Genomic DNA, 20,766 nt, shown 5'->3' on the forward strand with positions numbered 1-20,766 from the left:
TAGTAGCATTATTCACAACAGCTAAAATGTGGAAGCAACCTGACTGTTCATCGACAGATGAATAGATAAGAAAATGTGGCATATACATACAATGGAATATTATTCAGCCTTAAAAAGGAAGGAAATTCTGACATTGCTACATGTATGAATCTTGAGGACATTATGCTAAGTGAAATAAGTGAGTCACAAAAAGACAAATACTGTGATTCTACTTATATGAAGTACTTAGAGTAGTCAGATTCGTAGAGACAGAAAGTAGAATGGTGGTTGGCAGGGGCTGGAGGAGGAGAATGAGGAGTTTGTGTTTAACGAGGACAGAGGTTCAGTTTTACACGATGAAAAGAGTTCTGGAGATGGATGGTGGTGATGGCAGCACAACATTATGAATGTGTTTAATACCATTGCACTGTACACTTAAAAATGGTTAAGATAGTTAATTTTATGTCATGTGTATTTTACCATGATAAAAAAATTGAAAAAAAACAAAAAAGGCTGATCAGAATAGGACTCATCTCCTTCTTCTTTCTCTGTTTCTATGTATAATTCTCCTAAAGCTACACTCTCAGGGAAGGAGGTCAGGCTTCCCCAAATAGAGAAAGAGGGATCTTTGCAAGATTTTCCTCACCAGCTCAAAAAAGTCCCCTTCTTAAGAGTGTTAAAGGGGCAACTTTGTGACTGTTTTCATCATTATTACTGTTATTTTACAGGTAATATGAATTATATCATATATATTCCCACAGTATTATTATATATATTAACACAATACTAGAAATAATATAACTTAAAAAATCTGCTGCAATGAATGGAATGTGAAAGTGAAAATGAACTGAATCAACTAAAATCACATTTTCTCATGCACATACTAAAACACTTAGATTTGGAATGACTTAGAGCAGGGAAGTTTTGAGTTTTGTTTTGCTTTGCTTCTCTAAGAAATAGCAATAATAACACTAATGAGAGCAGCTAATGAATACAAACCACTTTAAGTCAGAACGTAACAGTTCTTACAGAATTTTTCTGTATCTACTGTTATTATCTCCATTTTGTACATAAGGAAACTGTGGTACAGTAAAGAAACTAAATCAAGGTTAAATACTTGAAGAACCATGATTTGAACCCAGGAAATCGGGTTTCAGAACCATGTTATAGGAGAAGTCTACTAGAATATGTAACAGGTCTTTATTCTGGAGCTACTTCTCTCAAAGCTGGTAAATCGCAAATCTTTCATCTTAGAGCTAGAAAGGACTTGAAAGGCTCCTCTGAGCCCCCATCCACAGTGTTGTATGCATCACCAGTTTATTTTTACTGCTGATTCGTTTTCTCTTGTAAGAATATACCACAATTCCTTCATCCTCACACCTACTGGTGGGCATTTGAGTTGTTTTCAGATTGAGGCTATTGTGAATAAAGCTGCTATGAATGAACATTAGTGTAGTTTTTAGGCAGATATATATTTTCATGTCTCTAGGAGTCACATCCCTCCAAAGCTTTTTATTTTCAGTCATTTTTTATTTTAGCCATTGTAGTCCATGTGAAATGGTGTGACTTGTGGTAATTTGCATTTTCTTGATCACTAATGATGTGGACCATCTTTTCATGAGCTGGTTGGCTATTTGCCTGTCTTGTTTTGTCTAAATCTTGTCCATTTTTTTACTGAGTTGTTTATGTCCTCATTATCAAGTTGTAAAATTCCTTGTATATTTTAGGTACCACTTTGCAATAATTTTCTTCTAGTCTGTGACTTGCCTTTTCTATTTTCTTAGCAGTATCTTTTGAAGAACTGAAGTTTTTAATCTTGTTGAAGTTTAATTTATCAATTTTTTTAATGGCTAGTGGTTTCTCTCTCCCACCCCTCCCATCTTACCAATCTTTGCCCTCTCTAAGGTCTTTTTCCTATGTTTTTGTCTAAAAGTTTTATAGTTTTATCTTTTACTAGTGGAACAATATGCAATTTAAATTTTTTACACAACTTTAGTTCATGTTCTCAAATAGCTTTTGGCTTATTAGTTAACATTCTAATTATATGTTAACACATTTTACATTCACTAGTTCTCTTTTTATTAGTAGTACTGTTTACCAAAGTAGTTTTTGTCAGCCTCTAACATGTGATTTCCTATAATCTTATGTATCTGGTACATTGTAGTCTCCACCCAGGCGGGGCTACATATTTATAATCGTCCTTTTAGCTGGCTCAGGGTTATAATAATAATGCATTATCAAATGCAATCAAGTATAAAAATTTCTAACACAGTACCTAGGCTTTTTCAAGATGTTCAATAAATGTTAATTACAGGAATATTGATTCTTACTTGGAAAATTATTTCTAATACCTGATTGTTGAAACGAGTTGAATCTTTATTATAAATTTATGTGATTTTAGTATGTTTGTTCTAACATACCCAAACCCTATCTACAAATGGCAAATTTGTTAAAATGTCATTTGACCGCATTAATTATATACAGTATATATACAGGATATTTCAAGTCCTATGACCAAAAAATTTGACATAAATAAGAAGTGAATTTTGACTCCTTGGCCAGTAGAATTTGTTTGTAATAGTCATAAGAGGATAACTCAGTTTTCCTTTAACGGCTTTTTACAGGTTATGCTTGAATCTAACTTACTACTATGAGTTTGCAGTCATACAACTATCATAGGGGAAACTCCTTTCTCTAATCATCTTATACGTTGTACATATACTTATGTTGTTTGTGTTGTTAATGATGTTGTCATTATAAAGTTAATACCTTAGTAATAGTTTGGTTAAATGTAATGAGCTCCTTGATTATGATGGTGGACAAACTTGGAGCAGACTTGTCAGACACCCGTGGAAATACTGCAGCTCACACTCGTACTATGACTGTGCCATCACTACAGGGATTTATCAGGCATGCCCCGCACGCCAGGCGCCCTACGAGCATCGTGTCCTTGAAGCTGCACCACCACCTCACCTTTGTTTCCACAGAGTCGCACGTGGAAGTGGTGGCAGGGCCAGGATTCTTTCAACTCCTCTCTCCCCCCGACTCCAGCCCACCCTCTTCACTGTCAGGTTATGTGTCTTCCCTCACGACCACAAAACTCTAAAGATGGGTGTGAGGCCAACTGCAAAGGAGATTCAGCTGAAGTGGAGTGATTCTCCCAAGTCACACACCTAGTACATGTGTAAAGCTTGTATCAAACCCAGATCTGTTTAACTCTAAAACCTAGACTCTCTGCTCTTCGTCACACTGCATCCTTGTGTGTCTTGAATTATTAACTACCTTTGATGGCAGTAACTTTCCATTAGGATAAAAGTTCTAGGCTAACATTGTTATCGTTCAGTATTTTTAAAAAGAAAACTATCGTTGTAAAATCTTTGACAAATTAGTACATGTGAAAGATTAAGTAAAAAGTTCCATTCCATAAAGGGAAAAAAAAAAAAGATGGAAGTGTATTTCCTTATGTGTAATTACAAAGCAAGAAAAACAATTATTAAATAAATATATGTATAAATGTAGTTTTTTATTTATTCTAAAGGTACCTATGCAAAAAAAAAGGTAAAGGAAGAAAAATTTTTTAAAAGTCATTTTGATGATGATCATCTTTATCCTTTAGAGAAGAGATGCCAACCCCATTGTGAACATTTGGACAGAGATTCCTCCTGCTGCCGTGTGAGGGACAGCAGTAATGCTATCAGGTGACCTCACATCATCCTGTCTGCACCACTGACGAAGTAGTGATTGAGATGATAGGGCAGACTGGATGTCTGAACATGAAGCAATATGTGAATTTTGACATTTTACAGGTATATTTAAATGCTTGTATAACTGGAAGAGATATGTTTAAATTTATACTTTTTAAAGTACCAATAAAGAGACTCCTTTGAGCTGGAAACAGGAGACCACAAGTGCAGACCATGGTGATGAGTGCCCATGGTCACTCCCCCAGACGGTTTTGCTCGCTGTCCTACGGTAGTCTTCTGGCCCCAATGTCAAGTGAGCTATGAAAACAAATGAATTATTCCCATGCTCTTTGAACATGGCACCTGACCATGTATTTGTTTTTATATCAAAATATTTAGGAGAAAATGTAATACTTAACAGTTTGCTTAAACCAGGCATGGTATGAATAGGAGATAAAACCCTTAATAGCTCTTCAAGACTGGCAAGGACAGTCACAATGTTCAGGCCAAGGAAGGAGAATACGAAGTGGAAGCAGAGTGCTCACAAAGCTGATCACACACATGAATGCACAGAACCTGGGTGGTGAGTTTACTTCAGAAGAACTTACGTAGTGATTTCTCTGGGCCAGGTGCTGTCCTGAACTCTTTTCAAGTGTTAACTCATTTCATCCTCATAATAACCCCATATGGCTGGTGCTGTCAGTATCTCCCTTTTACAGGTTAGGAAATAAGGGACAAAAACTTAAGTGACTTTGCCAGGATCACATAGCTGGTGGAGTGGCAGGATGTAGACCCAAGCAGCCCCCTCCAATTACCACCATAGTATGCTGTTTATTCAATAGCAGTGCTAAAAAGAGTCAAAATTAAGAAACAGACTATGCACGAAGTAGGTTCATGATAGATAGAACCTGGGCTTTTGGAGGCAGATAGACACAATTAGTTATATGATCTTAGTCAAGTCTTAGCTTTGTCAGCCTTAGCTTCTTCATCTGTAAAAATTCAGAGGATTAGCAATAACATGTGCTGACACAGTGCTGGCACACAGTAGGCACTCCATCTATGATAGCAATTGTCATCTGTACTATTAGTACTTAAAGAGACCTCCAAAATTGAGAATTGGAATGGAGATCAGGCTACAAAAAATAAGGTGTACAAGTCTATCAAAGCAATAGAAATCTTCAGCTTTCTGCCTCTTTTTTATGAAAGACACTGACAGGATCTTCTCACAGATTTGGCCTAAGACAGACCAGGAGGCATGAAGTCAGATGGCCTTCAGAGTCTTAGTCACATCACCATGTTGTAACATGACTCTTCTCAGCATTATCCATCACCTTCCTCTGCACTGTCACCAGTGCCATCCCTGCAGACTCGAAGTCAAGGTGTAAATGGTGATTGAATGACTACGGGTGATTTCGCTTATTCAGTCAACAAATACTTGTTGCAGGCACTGTTCTAGGCACCCATGTGTAGTGAACAGGCAGACAAGGCCCCTATCCTCCAGAGCTTTTCCAGCAATGCAGACAACAGTACGGACAGAGCAGACAATTAGTGTGTGCAGGTATTTGGATGCTGAGCGTGGAATTTGATAGTCAAGTGGATTCTGGCAGGAAATAGAAATGTAATTTGATATCCTTGGAAATTTTGTCATATAATTACACTCTAGATAATAGAATTGTGATTCCTTTATTTGAATACGTTATATAAAGTAACACTAGATTAAAAGTATATAAAGTATCTATATCTCTTAGGTTGGTAAAACAGCCAATTGCTGTTCTTACTTTAGTTATTAGCATTCTGTCAGACTTGTACAGTAATGATTAGTTACCCTTGATTGTACTTTTGGCATGCTTCCCATGTTTAATTTCGTTGTAGAGAAGGAACACATAGTTAAGAAAATTGCAAAGAGGGGGAAAAGTTAAAATAGGAAAAATAATGACATAGATTCAAAACTGATTTTAACTTATTGTTATAATAAGACTTTTGCAAGTAGAGTGAAAAACAATTATTTTTAAATTTGCATTTGAAATATTTTGTGTTCAGCCTCAGAACTTTGAACTTGAAATTTTTTTTTTCCTTTCAGTTAAAGATTATTTCCATAACAGCACGGCGAAAAATAGCAATCATACATTGAAACAAATGTATAAAAAGAAATTCTAAATATCTGTTAAGAAAACACTAAAATTATTCATCATATATATTATGAATGTCTTTAAAAATTATGTAGAGTGCTAAACAATTTTCCCTGTGATGTAGTAGTATTACTTATATTGTCTCTTGCTAGGATATAGTTTTAGTATCTGCCCAAAGACATGGTATTAAAAATGTATGTGAAAATGGCCAGGTTAAATACAGACTTTGTTACATGCTCAACTGTGGAGTCAAGTGTCATTAGAAGGCGCAGAACTGCGGCCGGCGCCCCTATATTCCGGCATTGCTCGGTTCCCAGATCCCTGCTGTGTAGTTGTTCCCCTGGCCAAGAAGCCTGTTAAAGAGCCCCCCAGAGCATGTGTACAGCCCTCCATGTTAACAGTTAATTGGTGAGGATGGCAAGATGAGAGGACAGCGGAGCATGTGGTCTCTCAGACTCGAGCGGGAGACAGACCTTTAGTTATAATAACAGCAGCTGCTCACGTTCCCACAACTCAACTGTTAAAACTCTCGTCGAGGACTGGACAAAAAGATGAAAGGTTACATCTAAGAAAAACAACCAAAACCCTACCTGGAAACTCTTCCTACATGTTATTCTAAGTATGAGAATATTATTTCAACTTTTAAAAACTTAAGTATAAATTTCCATATTAAAGGTTGTTATATTTCAGCTACGTTGAACATTCTGCTGCTTTTTTCACCATTTACTGTTAAAAACAGAAGTGTTTGTGCAGCCTTCAAAACTTTTTAATGAGATTTTTTTGCAAAGTGATAACTTTGAGGCTGTTACAATAGGATAACTGTTTGATTTCCATATCTAGCAAGATATGAAACTGTAATGCTTTTTGGTCTTATAAATGGGAACTGGCTTACTATTAGTGAAATTTTTCATCCACCTTCAAATTACACAAACATTTTGTGCTTTTTAAATTAATTTTATTTTCAATTCCCAGTGACAGTTGTATGCTTAAGAAAACTGGTGACCGATAGCATTTATTCTTTTTGGAAATAAAAACTTAGTTTCATGCTTTCTTATGATTCTCTTAGTAAGGTGAAAGGAAAATGAATTTCCCCTGGCTTATGCATTTTATTTACACAAGCTGTGGCAGCTTGTTCTTGATTTGAATTTTTTATTGATTAAAAGCACTTTTACCTGAAACTCTTGGTCAGGAAATAAATATTGAAGCACTTAGAATTGTAATTAAAATAGGGAAGGTTATTTTTCTAAACCTTTCTCACAGCTTTCCTTTCAAAAATAAAATTTATTTTTTATTGCTAATCTATTCAGGCTGTCATAATCTACCCTTTTAAGGAATTGTAAAATATAAAAAACCAAATAAATTTCTCCTTAACTATAATAATACAGGAATGAAAACTTCTTTGGCATTGTTGCTGATTTTTGCGAAATAACATTTTTTCATTCTGGAATAATTCTAAGTATTGCCAGCATTTAATATATTTGCTCACAGAACATTAGTTGGTAAACTATTTAAACTTTCTTTTATTCAGAACAGATTTGAGATTTGAAACTGGCCTATAACATATTTTTATTGGTCATCGTTGGCACTTGGTCGGTTAAAAGCTTTATTCAGTTTTTATCATATAACCACTATTTTCCAACAATGTGATCTATAGAATTTTGTCCCCAGCTATCTCACTGAAGAAAACTATCACCAGCATTAGTTAGCTTATACCAAGGGAAAAATTCATTTTCTGAATAAAAGCAGGAGAAAAAGGCCTTTTTATAATATATCTCTTGAAAATTGAATGAGATTTTATTGTGTTATTTTAATTGATATATTTTCAAATTAATCTTTATATTATTAAGGTTTTAAAACTTTGGACCCACTGCCGTGAATGATACAGTGCATGTCAATGTAGAGAAATTCACAACAGACCTTTTCACATCCATAAACTTTTGTGTTCATGCTGAGTATTTTAGCAGCTAAACTCTAAGTCAAGCAATGGACTGCCTTAGAACCAGCCACTAATATGGGGTTATGAAGTGTGGACTCTAGCGGCCTTGTGAATTTCTCTCAGTGTGAAATCTTTTTTTTAAAAAACAAGAACTAAGAATAATTGCATGGTGAAGGAACAACAGACTTTTGTTAGTTTCCAACTATAAAATTTTGCAAAATATTTTTTAAATATTTGTTGATATGAGCGTCATTATAGGAAAGCATAACAATACCTTCTGCCATATAACTTAATCTATTTAAATGGTCTTTTTAAATGTGCTTTATTAAGGAGAATATTATTTTAAATAGTCATTTTAAATGGACTTTATTAAGGAGAATATTATTTTAAATGGTCATTTTAAATACACTTTATTAAGAAGAATAGTTAAGGATGAAAATTACAGATTTAATCTCAATCATAAATATCAGTCACTAAAGGATAAAGTCATATATTCTGGGTGTCAGTTTTTCATAAATTCCTTAATCAAGATATTCTCAACTGAGAATCTGCCTTTAATTTTTCTAGATCTTCTCAACTACTCTGAAATAGAGTGTAAGAAATTAACCTTTTTAAAAGCTTACAAAGAAGCATTTTTTTAAATGAACTGAATCATGTTAAACCCATTTTAATTTTATACCTTATTTGTAAAATTCCAGTCTTTGAAAACTTAGTAACTTCATTTTAAGTCTGGTGAATTGTAAACAGAACCTTGTTTTTCTTTACAATAACAAATAATAAACTGTGTTTCAGTTCTGCTGCTGTAGGCTTAGAGTTTACAGATTCCTGCAGCTCCGTTCTTCTTCTGTTTCGTGTTGCACATGCTGATATCTGATCAATTTTTTAAGTCAAATCTTAGCTTGTATGCATTATACATATGTATCTGATTTACTTTCTTGCTCAAGGATGTTTGAAAGTTTTTACACAAATAACCCCCAAATTATCTATAAGTTTCCATCTATTTGGAGCATTAGTAGCAGTATATTTACCATTTTGTCTTAGTGTAAATATGCATATTAAATAGAGCAGGATATTTACAATTGTCAGTAAGGTTTATGTGCATGTTTAAACGAAAAAATTACTATTTAGAAACCTTTTATTATATTTAATCTAACCAAAGTGTATTCGGTAAGGCACAAAATGAAAAATAATTTTGGTTTTAAATGCCTTTTTGCTTTCTCTAAAATAACTTGATGATGTTTCGGTTCATGTTGTGATTGATATTGTGGTTCCTTGTGGTGGTGGTGGTTGTTAAAGTCCTATTTGGAGCCAAACTCTTGCAATGCATCAATGGTAGAATTGGCGCAGTGTGTCCTCGCGGTCTGGAGAGTGGGTCCTCTGTTCGGGCGTGTGGGCTCTCTGGCTGCTGGACTGTGTGGACACCATAATGCCCAGTGTCCAGGCGTGGACACAGCTGTTCTGGGAGCAGAAGCAGGGAGGGACCTCTGTGTTCAGTCCTCTTGAACGTGGTAGAAGAAAAAAAGAGGAAGGATCTTTAACATTATTTTTATTATAGACTCGACTATATCACTTTTTGTGTACAAAAAACAGTGCAACTTTATTTAATTTTGCATTTATTTTACAAATAAAATTACTATAGCTTTTTATTTTTGGTGTCACACGCTGTCTGAAAAATACCTATGAGAAAATGCAAGTTTTGAATTATTCCTGTTTATATACTTGGATGCATACCTTCCCTTAAAGAAAGATTACTGTCTTCAAAAAAGGATGATACTTATTTCTTAATGTTGAGACAAAACGTGCTTGTAACTAATTACAGTTTAAAGCTGTTTAAGTACCAGGTTGTATATTATATCCTAACGTTATGTTTTAGCCCTTTGTTATTAATTACATTATTATTGCTATATAAAGAGTTCTTGCTTCTTTAATAATGTTTTTGCACCCTATGTAGTTAATCTTTAATGTTCTGGAGGACGGGGGCAGGGGGGAGATTAAATTAGTCCTGTAACCGCTTTCTCTTCCAGCCTGGTGATGGAAAATAAAAGCTCTTAGCCACAAAATGTAACACTTAGAATTAATATTTAATTAGACTAGCAAATTGTACACTGTGGCTGAAAGCTTCCAAAGAGTTGTTAGTGCCACAGTTGACCTACAGGTTTAATAATAACTCACTTCTGGAAGCAAGTGCCAGTTCAGCATAGTAGAGCCACTGTAAGAAAGTCCTGAGAGATTAAAATCAGCAAACCAAATGGCAGGCAGGGATTCCTGGGATGGAGCCTTCTGGAAAGCTGGGAGCTGGAATAGCTTTTAAGCCAGGATTCAGATGAGAACAGTGGGTGAAAGAGCTGGTCCCTCCTGTTCTGGGAGCTTCTGGTTGTAGGCCAAAATCTTAGAACAGATTTTTACTAAATGTTTTTGCTGCAGCTATTAATTTACATTGAAAATCAAATATTGAATAATTTTTTTCTGTAAAATTTAACAAATTTTTTGTGTAAACATTAGTTGTTAATTTCTTACATATTAGTACATAATATCTGTAAACTCAGATCCTTAGATTATCAGATAGGTTTGGCGCTGTGCATCTATGCTGTTTTGCTGTGACATGCTGTTTTCTTGTTCCCTGTATAGTTGATTTATATGGTTCATTTCTATATCATTTCATTACGGGGCATTATGCAGAGCCTGAGAAAGAGATTGTGAAGTCTGTAGCCCAAGAAATCTTTTCTTCAAGAAGGTATATATATCAACAAACATGAGTCAAAGGCATTCTTAAGTTTTAAAGTGCTTATATTATAAAAGCAATGCTACATTTACTTATATTTATGATACAATTAAATTACAAGATAAATAATTGGACCTCCTGGTGAAACATTGGATCCTTATATCTCCGAGAAATTAATCTGGTGAAAAATAAGATACCACGAGTTTGAAAATGTGTAAACACGGAACAGCCAACTGGAGAAGAAACACTTTACATAATTTATTGGTTATATCTTAAATAATTAAAGAAAAGCTAGTTGTTAGTTAAAAATCCAGGCAGGTGAGAACCTTGCCAGCAGAGGGAGTAGTCCTGTCCGCCTTCAGGTTCCCATCATTTTCCCACCTGCCTCAGCTTTTTTCCCAGCCAGTCTCCCATCTGGACCTGGCTCTGTCAGCCTGTTCCTGATGACAGGCTATAATTTTATACTCAATATGGGATTATTCTAAGCTGATTTTAAACTTTAGTAGTATCTTTAACCTACCACTGCATCACAAACATCAGCTGGATGCTCTGTTTGATATTTGGGCATCAGCAATTGTTTTTCCAGGCAGGCTGTGAGCTTTTGGACATCTGTGAATTGCATTTTAATGGTTTCAAGTATAAAGCAGTAAGCAACAAATTTATGATTTAGGAAGTTACCCATAAAACATTTTTAAGCAAAAAATACAAATTTCTCTATAAATAATTTCTGTAATATGAAACTGGATGATATATAGTTTATGAAAAATGCCTAAAATTAATTTTGAATATTATACCATTATTCTATTCAGCCTATTCATTACAGTATTTTTTCACCCCATTTATAAGAGTTTTTAGACTAAGATTATTTTTTAAAATATTTTATAGAATATTTTTAAAATATTTTATAGAATAACCTACTGAAAAAGAAAACTGACATAAATGTTCTGCAAAGCCTGTAGTATTTGAGGCCAGTGTAAATGTAAATAATACTTCTGAAAATAACATCCTGTGTTCTAAAAAAATAAAATGCTTCAATTTTAAAGAACCAACATTTTCATACCAAAATTTAGAATACCAGGTATTTGATCAGATAGAAAACACAAAAAGATGTGGCTCCATTGCTTAATCCTAGTAAAATTTGGCAACTTAGCAATTTCTCTTGCCCTTAAGGTTAAGTATGTTTGCCATTAGCTCCTTAATGGATATGTTTTAAGCATTAGAAAATGGAACCAAAATGTGTTTGTTTTATGATTTCCCTACATTAACATCAGTATATGATGCTACCAAGAGAGTGTTACAGTTAGAATTTTTTAATTTACAAAAATTCCTCTATATTTTAAAATTAACAGTGTATGACTTTGAATAAAGTTCAGTGTTAAATCTGGAAAGATTTAATCTAATACCTTCATTAAAGTATTAATGTCATTATTAATATTATTACAAATGTTCATTAATATAATTTTATAAAATAAAATTGTATTCTTTCTTAAACTCAAAATCATTATGAACAGAATTATTTCCCCCACTATCAAACTTTTTTTAATAAAATAAAAATATAATCCACAGAAGTGAGTGATAGCTCTGGAGAAGATGGGGGAAGTTTTGTAAAAGACTACAAACAGTATTAACAGTTTTATTATTTCATAGTCTCGATTTCTATAGAATGAAGAACTTAATAAGCATGGAAAAACAAATAGCTCATTAAATATCCCTAGATTTATCCATTTATCCAAGTTTATTATTTTATTACATGACAAAGAAATGTCATAAGTTCTAGTATGTTTGTTTTTCTATGCATATCGTTTTCCAGAGAATGTTATTATACCAAGCTGTTGAGTAGCACACTTGCTTTTCTTGTGGACATTGCGCCCAAACACACGTCCTGTCATGTAGTCGAGTCAAACATAAAGTAACTTAAGTATCCCTTTGACTCTTCAACATTAGCTGATTAGTGCTCTCGTGCCCTTGCAGTCCCGTGCCATACTCAGGCATACTCAGGCGGGAGCTCTGCCCTTCGTATTATGTGTCTGCTGTCTTTCTTATTTGATGAACCCAAGAGCTGATTCTTCTTTGAGGCATTGCATAAATGCTTTATATCAGTTGGTGTATTCCTTTCAAGCTTTTTGATAATTAAGTGATTGGTTAATTACTTGTGAATTCTCTTGTTAAATCTTTCTTGGAAGTATGTTTCGTGGTGGTACAAACCATATCTTGTATTGTTGAGATAATGAGGCCCATTAAGTAAGGAAACATTCAGAGTTGAGGTGTTCTCATTGTTACTTGGTTACTCTAAATAGGTATCTCAAGTGTTTTTATTAGAAAATGCAGGGAGCTTATATGGCAGGAGTTGAATTTTTATCTCTTAACAAAGTTCATAGTTTTGGCTTTATGAGTTTTGAATTGGAGGGGAGCCTTAATCTTCCTTTATTGACAGTCCATCTAATGAATTTGGTATATCCTAAGAAGAAGAGGCTACCATTTCCATAAAAGCAAACAGGAAACACTCTCTGAGACCAAACAAGGAATAATCAAAACAAGGCGTCTTTGTGAGATTAAAATTGGAATAAGAAGGCCTGGACAATCTGATTTGCCTTTTTTATTTGCAACAGCATTTGACATACTTTAAGTTTAATTCATTGAGAAATTACACTGCAACAGAAAGTTTTAAGAACCCTTTATGTAACTTAATACAGTGCTGTTTGAGACTGCCAGCAAACTCTTAAAACTCCTGGACACTGGCTCTCTTCTCTTCTGGCTTCCCTCCTAGTCATGTCTTGGCTGCTATCCAGAGCTGACAACTTTCACCCAGAGTGAAGGGAGAGTTGTCTGGTATAAGAAGGATTTTTGAGCCATCCTAGATTTTCACATCCAGATGGGCAAGGAGGAGGGCGGCATATCGTTGTACATACTTGGGTGATGTCATTGTGCCAGGCATGCTGTATAACCATTAATTTACTCCTGCTGGTGAATCCTGAATGTCTGTACTCAGATGTTCCTTATTGGAAACTATAATGTAGCAACTTCAAAATTAACCAAAAATTGTCCAAAATTTATGTCTAGGTAATTGATGCACAAATACCTTTACTTCCCCATTTCCAACTACGTATACTGAGACCAAGAAGGTTTCACATCCTTGGCTAATAACATAAAAACACTTAGAATCTGTAAAGATGAGAATGTGGAAGCTCCAGTTTCAAGGCCTCTGCTCAGATCATTATGCTAAAGCTTTCTGTGCACTGCGGGTTAGTTTATGACAATTTATTGTCCATAGTGTATTCCTCTTAAAGTGAATTGTGATTATTTTGCTTTTAAGGTTTTTTTAAAGCTGTTAAATTTACATTCTTTAGGTAAATTCACCTACCTTTTTCTAAAAGACCATTTAGTATTAATATTATGATTTGAAAGATCTTTTGACAAAAGTAGTTTTTAAGATATGATTGTATCAATACACCATATTCCCTGTGAATCTTAGAGATATAGAGGTAATCTCTAATACTATCTTAACTTTTTGAAAAATATATACATTTACATACTCAGATGTCTTTTATGCTCCTATAAATAACTGGAAGACTGAATGAGTTTATAATTAAGATGAAAGTCTATCAGTCAGAAACTTAGATATTATTCTTATATAATTTCCAGTGCTTTTTATTCTGTATTTTCAGATATCTATACAACTTTCACAATCTAGTTTGCCACATTGCATAAACTATTTTCCAAAACTGCTGTGCAGAAAGCAGTAAGGTCACTATTAAATATAATTTATTTTATAGTAATGATTAGAAGTTTATTCTTGTTCTAATACTTCATGAAAGCTTTTAAAGTAGAATTTAGTTTGTAGTTAATAACTATGATGTAAACCTGTGGAACTTAGAAATATAATAAATGAAATATATGAATGAATTTCTGAGATTTTTAAATCTAGGCTATACACATATTTTGTATTTGGAATTTATTAGTCTTCCTCTGTAAAGTGGATAATTGATTTTTTTTTAATCTCCCACAGATTACCTTAAAAAAACCTATAAAGTTGACAAACATAACAGGGTGTTAAGTGGTTTTTTAGTAAATTTTAAGGTTAAATTAAGGAAAGAAACCCTCCTTGAAGTAAACAGATGTCAGGTTGGCCATTTAAATGCACAGGACCCTACTTATATACTGCTAGAATGCAGGCTAATCCCACTCTAAACCATACAGTTTGTGTTAGTCATAGAATTGAGAAAGCCCCTATATCACTGAAATCCTGAATAGTTGAATTCTAACAAAAATTGACTTTTATCATTTTAGATTCAGACATTTAGATACAAAGCCTTAATCTTCTGTTATAGATAAAGGAAATCTGACCTTTTGATTAAGACTTATTGCCAGTGGCCTTTACAAATGCTGGTTCATCTGAGGGTCCATGACGGGAGAGCTCTTCCCGGTTGAGTTTATCCTGAAATGAAATGACAAGACCCTGCTGGGGTTCTTATTGAAGATGCTTCTAAGTGGGAGAACCTTGTGGTTTTCCTCATCTCCCGCTTGTTCTCACCCTCTACAACCACCCCAGCCACACCCCACCCCCACCCCAACATTGTTCAGAACTCAGCACAATGAATCATTTTCACGTCGACTCATTGTGAACTGTCTCCCAGCTGTCGGAATGTCTGGCAGACATTTTTGTTCGGGTGAAGAATAACTGGCTGAAACCCAACCTGGAAGAGTTTGATATAAGGGTCTTTGGCTAAAGAACTATTGCGAGGAACATGCTGATGGCCTCTGAAGCCCCTGTTATTCCTGGAGGAGGACCATCCCCTGTGTCATAGAACTGAAAGTAAGGAATCAATCTGGATTATTTTCTCACCATTGAATGAAAAATTGCCTTAGAAAAAATAGGCATTTCCAAATGATGTTTGTTTTTCTATACTTGGTACCCATATGATTGAAAGTACTAAAGACAATTAAGGATAATTATTTTTACTGGTTCCTTTTAAGAGCACTGACTCAAAGGCTGAAACATTCTTTATATAACACACATTCCTACTTACGGAGGAGTTTCAAATGCTACCGTAGGTGTGAGGTAACCCGTCACTTCATGAAATGTTTAGTGACAGAGGCTACTGTGTATTTCAGACTGAGTCAGGTAACATCCACTACCCCTCTTATTTTTCGTTCGTATGCAATCTTTACAAGAGGACTTAAGAAACGGAGGAATACCTCTAAGCTCAGTCGTCAAGTCAAGTTTTCTGAAGGTGAACATATTTGTTATATTTGGACTTTTCTCTAACGGGGGACATAATATCAGACTGATAAATTTTCTTGAATGTTTTACATTTCCCATCCCTTTTTTGAAGATTATTTTTAAACTGTTAGACATTACCAGTGTATAAAATGGGAGTTTCAAAATTATAAAATTTTACAAACAACAAATTTTTCAACTTCAGAGCAAAACTTTTTCTAAGATGTTATAGCATATAAAACATTTTACTGACCTACCATCCTGTCAGGGCCTAAAAGAAATACCGAATTTCCATTAAATAAAATAATTTAAGAAAACCTACAGGATATTTAATGATCATATTTTTAATGATTATATTTTTATAGCATGAAATTCTGGGTGTTTTAGAACTTTTGCTACTTAAAATTTGACATTTTTTATGATATACTGTTTAACGGTATTTTTGGTTCATGTTGGGTTGTGTTGGGAAGGAAAAGTGGGCTACTAGTCTAGTGCTAGTCATTTGCTGTCCTCGCTTTGCCGTCATTGTGATCCCAGAGCTGAACAGCAGCATCTGGAAAGAGAATAGAAGACTCCCGAGCTAGCCATGTTGCAGCTCTTAGCTGGGCCCTTCCATATTTCTGATATGATACAGAGGACTTCAGCTGTTGTAGGGCTGGGACCTGGTCTCTATTGACGGATGCTAGTAGGACCTTGACTTACACAGTAGCCTGTACTATCTACTGCTTCTCAATCCTGATACTGTCAGGTTTTCCAATGAGCAGTAGTAAAGTAGTTTGAAAAATAATAGTGTATGGGGATAAAGATAGCCCTGCCCCTTAAGACAAGAGAAAAGTAATCAGTTTATGTTTTCTCACAAAACTAAGGTATACTCCCTCAGCTCTTCAAATTAGAATAGCATACCTACATGGGCAGGAATTTTCAGTTAAGGGCATATTTTCATCCAGTTTTCGGGCTGTGGTAGCTTTAACTTTCAAATTATTTCTCTGTGTTGACAGTCTGTCTCCTCTACGATTTGTCATTGAGATGGCATAATGGCACTGTATAGATGTTATATTTTTAGACATAACGAGTGTTTTGTTTCCTTGTTTTACAGAATAAAGCAATTATTGCTCGTCTTACAAACTTGTCAGATACAGTAGTTGGTCTGGAATCATTTATTGGTTCTGAGAGAGACACCAACCCATTATATAAGGATTATCATGGTAAGCAGCTCCTTTATGATGAGAAGAGCATGTCTGGGCTGCCCCTAGGGTACCTGGAAGCATCTTGTCCAGTCATAATATCTACGTCAAGTGGCATGAATTTTATTTTGTAATACATCTGCTAAATGTTTTCCGTTCCTGGCCAGTCTTCCCTGGCAGCTTGTCCCCAAACTATATGAAGACTACAGCCTGTGGTAACTGTCTGAGGCCTCAAGCCCAGGACTGAGGCGCCGTCAGATGTCTGTCTCGTCCCACTGGCCTAAAGTTGCCGTGAAAGCAGCCATACTTCTTAGCCATGTTTGAGATAAATGTCACTAATTCTAATAATAACAGCTTTGTCTGGCGGTTTATACTTTCCAAGGCTTAGCTGTATGATAAATAGAATTCATACTGTGTTATATTTAAAAAGTCCTAGTCAAGCATATTTTCAAAAAGTGAACATCTTTGATTATATTTGGACTTTTCTCTGCTTATTTTGTTGTTAGTTTGTTATGAACAAATTTTAAAATATTGCCACCCTAGTATAAACACAGATAAATTAATCAGACTTTTTACTTATATTTTTTGAAGTTTTTAACAGTATTTTAGTCACTTGGTTAATTTGGGGATTTTTTTATAAAAGTTCTTACATAGAACTATTGCAACAGGAAAGGTTTAGTAGTTATGTGTATCTTAGCTGTAAACTGAGTATAGAGTATAGTGCATAATAGAGTTTTACCTGTTTACTTATGCTGAGAAAATATTAATTATTGCTGTTATTGTGGAATACTATACTTCTATGGAAACTTCTAGTCTAAAGACTGGATAGCTTATGTGAAGCCTGCTACAAAATTGTGATTATAGGACTGTGGCAGTTTCTAGATTCTACAAAATAAGATTATAAGATCCTTTATATGATAATCACCAGTGCTTCGAAGAGTCAGCACACAACCTTTAAAAAAAATAAGATACCACAATCTAACAATCAAGTAGTTTTTAAAAGGCTAGAAAATATCAGCTATGAACAAAAGCTACGTAAAATAATTTGCCTCATGATCGTTTACTTGCGAGTGTGCGTATGGTATGTGCTCAGATTAACCCTCTACACATACAATTCGTTTACTTTATTATTGTCACTATGTTAGTAAGAGAGCTATTAAAATTAAACTATTTCCTTTTTTTCTTTTTTAAAAATTTTTATTGAGCTATTATTGACATATAACATTGTATTAGTTTAAGGAGTACAACATAATGATTTGATAGATGTATATATTGTGAATTGATCACCACAGTAAGTTTAGTTAACCTCCATCACCATACAGAGTTACAGTTTTTTTTCTTGTGATGAGAACTTTTAAGATCTACTCTCTTAGCAGCTTCCAAATATGCAATACATTATTGTTAACCTTAGTCCCCATTGCAGTACATCACATCTCTAGGACTTATTTATCTTATAACTGGATAAATTACTTCTTTATTATTATTTCCATTTTTTTTAAACAACTCAAGTTAAATATTACCTTCATAAGTTATATCTGAGTATCTTTATAAGTATTATGACCTTATAGATTTAGTAAAATTATATTTTATATTTTAAAAAAATATTATTTTGATTAAAATATTTTAAAGGTTGAAAGGCTATGATTTTTTGTGCTGAAATCTATGATTTAATAAATTATTCCCCATAGATGAATGGGTGGTTCTGATGACAAGTAAACTTTATATTCATAAGAAAGACCTTATGAATCATTCCTTTATTCTGTAAGGCCTCCTGATATAGCAGTTAGCTAAACAAGCACATGCAAGGTTCAGATGAGAAATGTGCAAATTAGTCTGGTGAACTTACTAATATATTTTACTAAATAGCTCTGTATGAGATATTTTTAATTTGTATCTAAAAGCTATCTCCGTAACACCTTTTGCGTTTTTTTGAGTTTAAAAAAAATAAGCTGATTATTTTAGTCGAATTATTTTTGAAGGAGCTGTTTCTGAAGTTAACCACCTGGAGGTTTACCCTTTTAAGCTAAAACTAATACATACATTATGAAGCATTCAAACACACACGAAACTATACTAGAGAAGCAGTTCTGTAAATAAAATTTATCTAATTTGTTCAAATCTGGGTTTGCCTTTTCCCCCCATGTTTAGGGATCAGTGTCTTGGGGGTGGTGATTTTTAAATATGGGCTGAGTCAGGCAGAGAGACGCACTGAAGAATCTTCCATGTCTTCATCTGTGGCAGGTGACCCCGAGTTTAGTCAGAAAGGGCATTAAGCTGCACAAAAACCATCCAGTGCCCTTGTCAGAAAGGATGAGCAGTGTTTCTGCTGACAAGAGGCCCGAGCTCGTGGCTTACCTAGCACTGTCACGAAGCTTGTAACAGCTACAGAAAGGTCTAATATGCCCAGAAAGGAGTGTCTTGGGATGGCATGGCGGTTAATGTTTGATCCTAGAGTATGCCCTGAAATGTAGTTTTCTTCAATGGTTTGTTCAAGTCATTAATAAGGTACAAAATGAAATATTTTCGTTAGTGCTTCACTGGTTATCAGTAACCCATAAGCCTTGTTTTGCTGGCTGCTTACTGGTGCATTTAATAAAATAAAGATCACTCAGTGGTGCCGTGGGCAGCCTGCAAGGTGATAGCCATATTTGCTTACTGTAAATACAAGAGAAAATCGCACACAAACCGGCTGTAGTTTTGACAAGTATTAAGATCCCTCTTTACATCTGTACTTCTGTACCAAAGTGCAATTAGTTTTCCTCGCACAAGGATTTCTGTTTATCTTATTCTGCTTGATTACTTGAGTATAATCACACCATTTGCTTCACTGCTCCTGGTAGTAAGCTCTAGTTTTAGAAGAGGAGGATGCTTGTGTGTAAATTTACAGGATTCTACTGTAAGACTCTTTAATTTATGCATCCAAGACAGCCATTTTTATTTTTTTCTTTTAATTTCCTTCCCGCAAGGTTTGATTCATATACGGCAGATTCCTCGACTTAATAACTTGATTGGTGATGTATCCGATGTCAAAGACTTAGCTTTCAAATTAAAAAGGAAGCTGTTCACCATTGAGGTAAGAGAATTTTTATATGTCAGTTCATAGTCTTGAGGTAAATAATATCTCTTTATATATATATTTTTTACATTTATGAAATTCTTAGATGTCATGCTAAATATTTTTAAGTTCATTTGATGTAACAAAATAATTTTTTTAGACTGTCCTATTCTTTTTTATTTTAATGGTGTATCATTAGAGTATAGCAAAAATGATTTTGTTTTAAATGTCTATTAAAAGTAAGCTCTAAACTTACGTGATAAGTATGACATGCGTATTTCCAAGGCTTTCAAAACCATATTTAATTAACTGTTAATGAGCTGTGCTTATTTGTGTGTGGAATGTGAATGCTACCCACAATTGTGTTCCTTATCTACATTCTAAAAGCAGTTTTCTTTACTATTAGTGAAATCACCTTTCTGCTTTCATGCTGAATAAAACAAAGTATAATTTACACCAGTGTCTTTATGTAAACTTTCTATAAAACTTAAACTTTCTTTGTGACCTTTATGCAAGCAATAGGGACAGAAAGTAGTAGTACAAAAGATTTATTTCAACTTAATCTTGCTAAAGAGCAAATGAACATAGCGCTATTAAGCAATTAGAGTTGATGTATTTATTAAGGAAATAAATGCTCAGAGAGAGGTGGCTTTTGGGTGGTGTGATAGTTATCAGTATAGTCGGTGCAGTTTTTTTTAACAAAGACGTAAAACAGCCAAGCAGCCTTGACAAACCATTGTGTTTAATCTCTTTCAAATGAAAAGCTCTTAAGCAGGCCGCTTGTCTTAACTGCTTGAAACCATAAAAAGAGAGAATTGCCACCAATAAATTAGCATATTTTTAGCTTCATCACCAAATGA

At 34.3% G+C, this 20,766-nt stretch overlaps 1 protein-coding gene across 2 annotated transcripts in view; it reads left to right on the plus strand.

The window, feature by feature from the left end:
• Positions 1-20,766, plus strand: part of ELP4 (elongator acetyltransferase complex subunit 4) — a 228,405-nt gene that overhangs the window by 88,149 nt on the left and 119,490 nt on the right. For both annotated transcript variants that reach the window (XM_058546188.1, XM_058546187.1), the window contains 2 exons: positions 16,764-16,872; positions 19,818-19,924. In XM_058546188.1, coding sequence (XP_058402171.1) covers positions 16,764-16,872; positions 19,818-19,924 — 216 coding nt within the window. The remainder of the gene's footprint in view (positions 1-16,763; positions 16,873-19,817; positions 19,925-20,766) is intronic.

The sequence above is a fragment of the Diceros bicornis genome, chromosome 7 (genome assembly GCF_020826845.1).
Source record: "Diceros bicornis minor isolate mBicDic1 chromosome 7, mDicBic1.mat.cur, whole genome shotgun sequence".
NCBI classification, from domain to species: domain Eukaryota; kingdom Metazoa; phylum Chordata; class Mammalia; order Perissodactyla; family Rhinocerotidae; genus Diceros; species Diceros bicornis.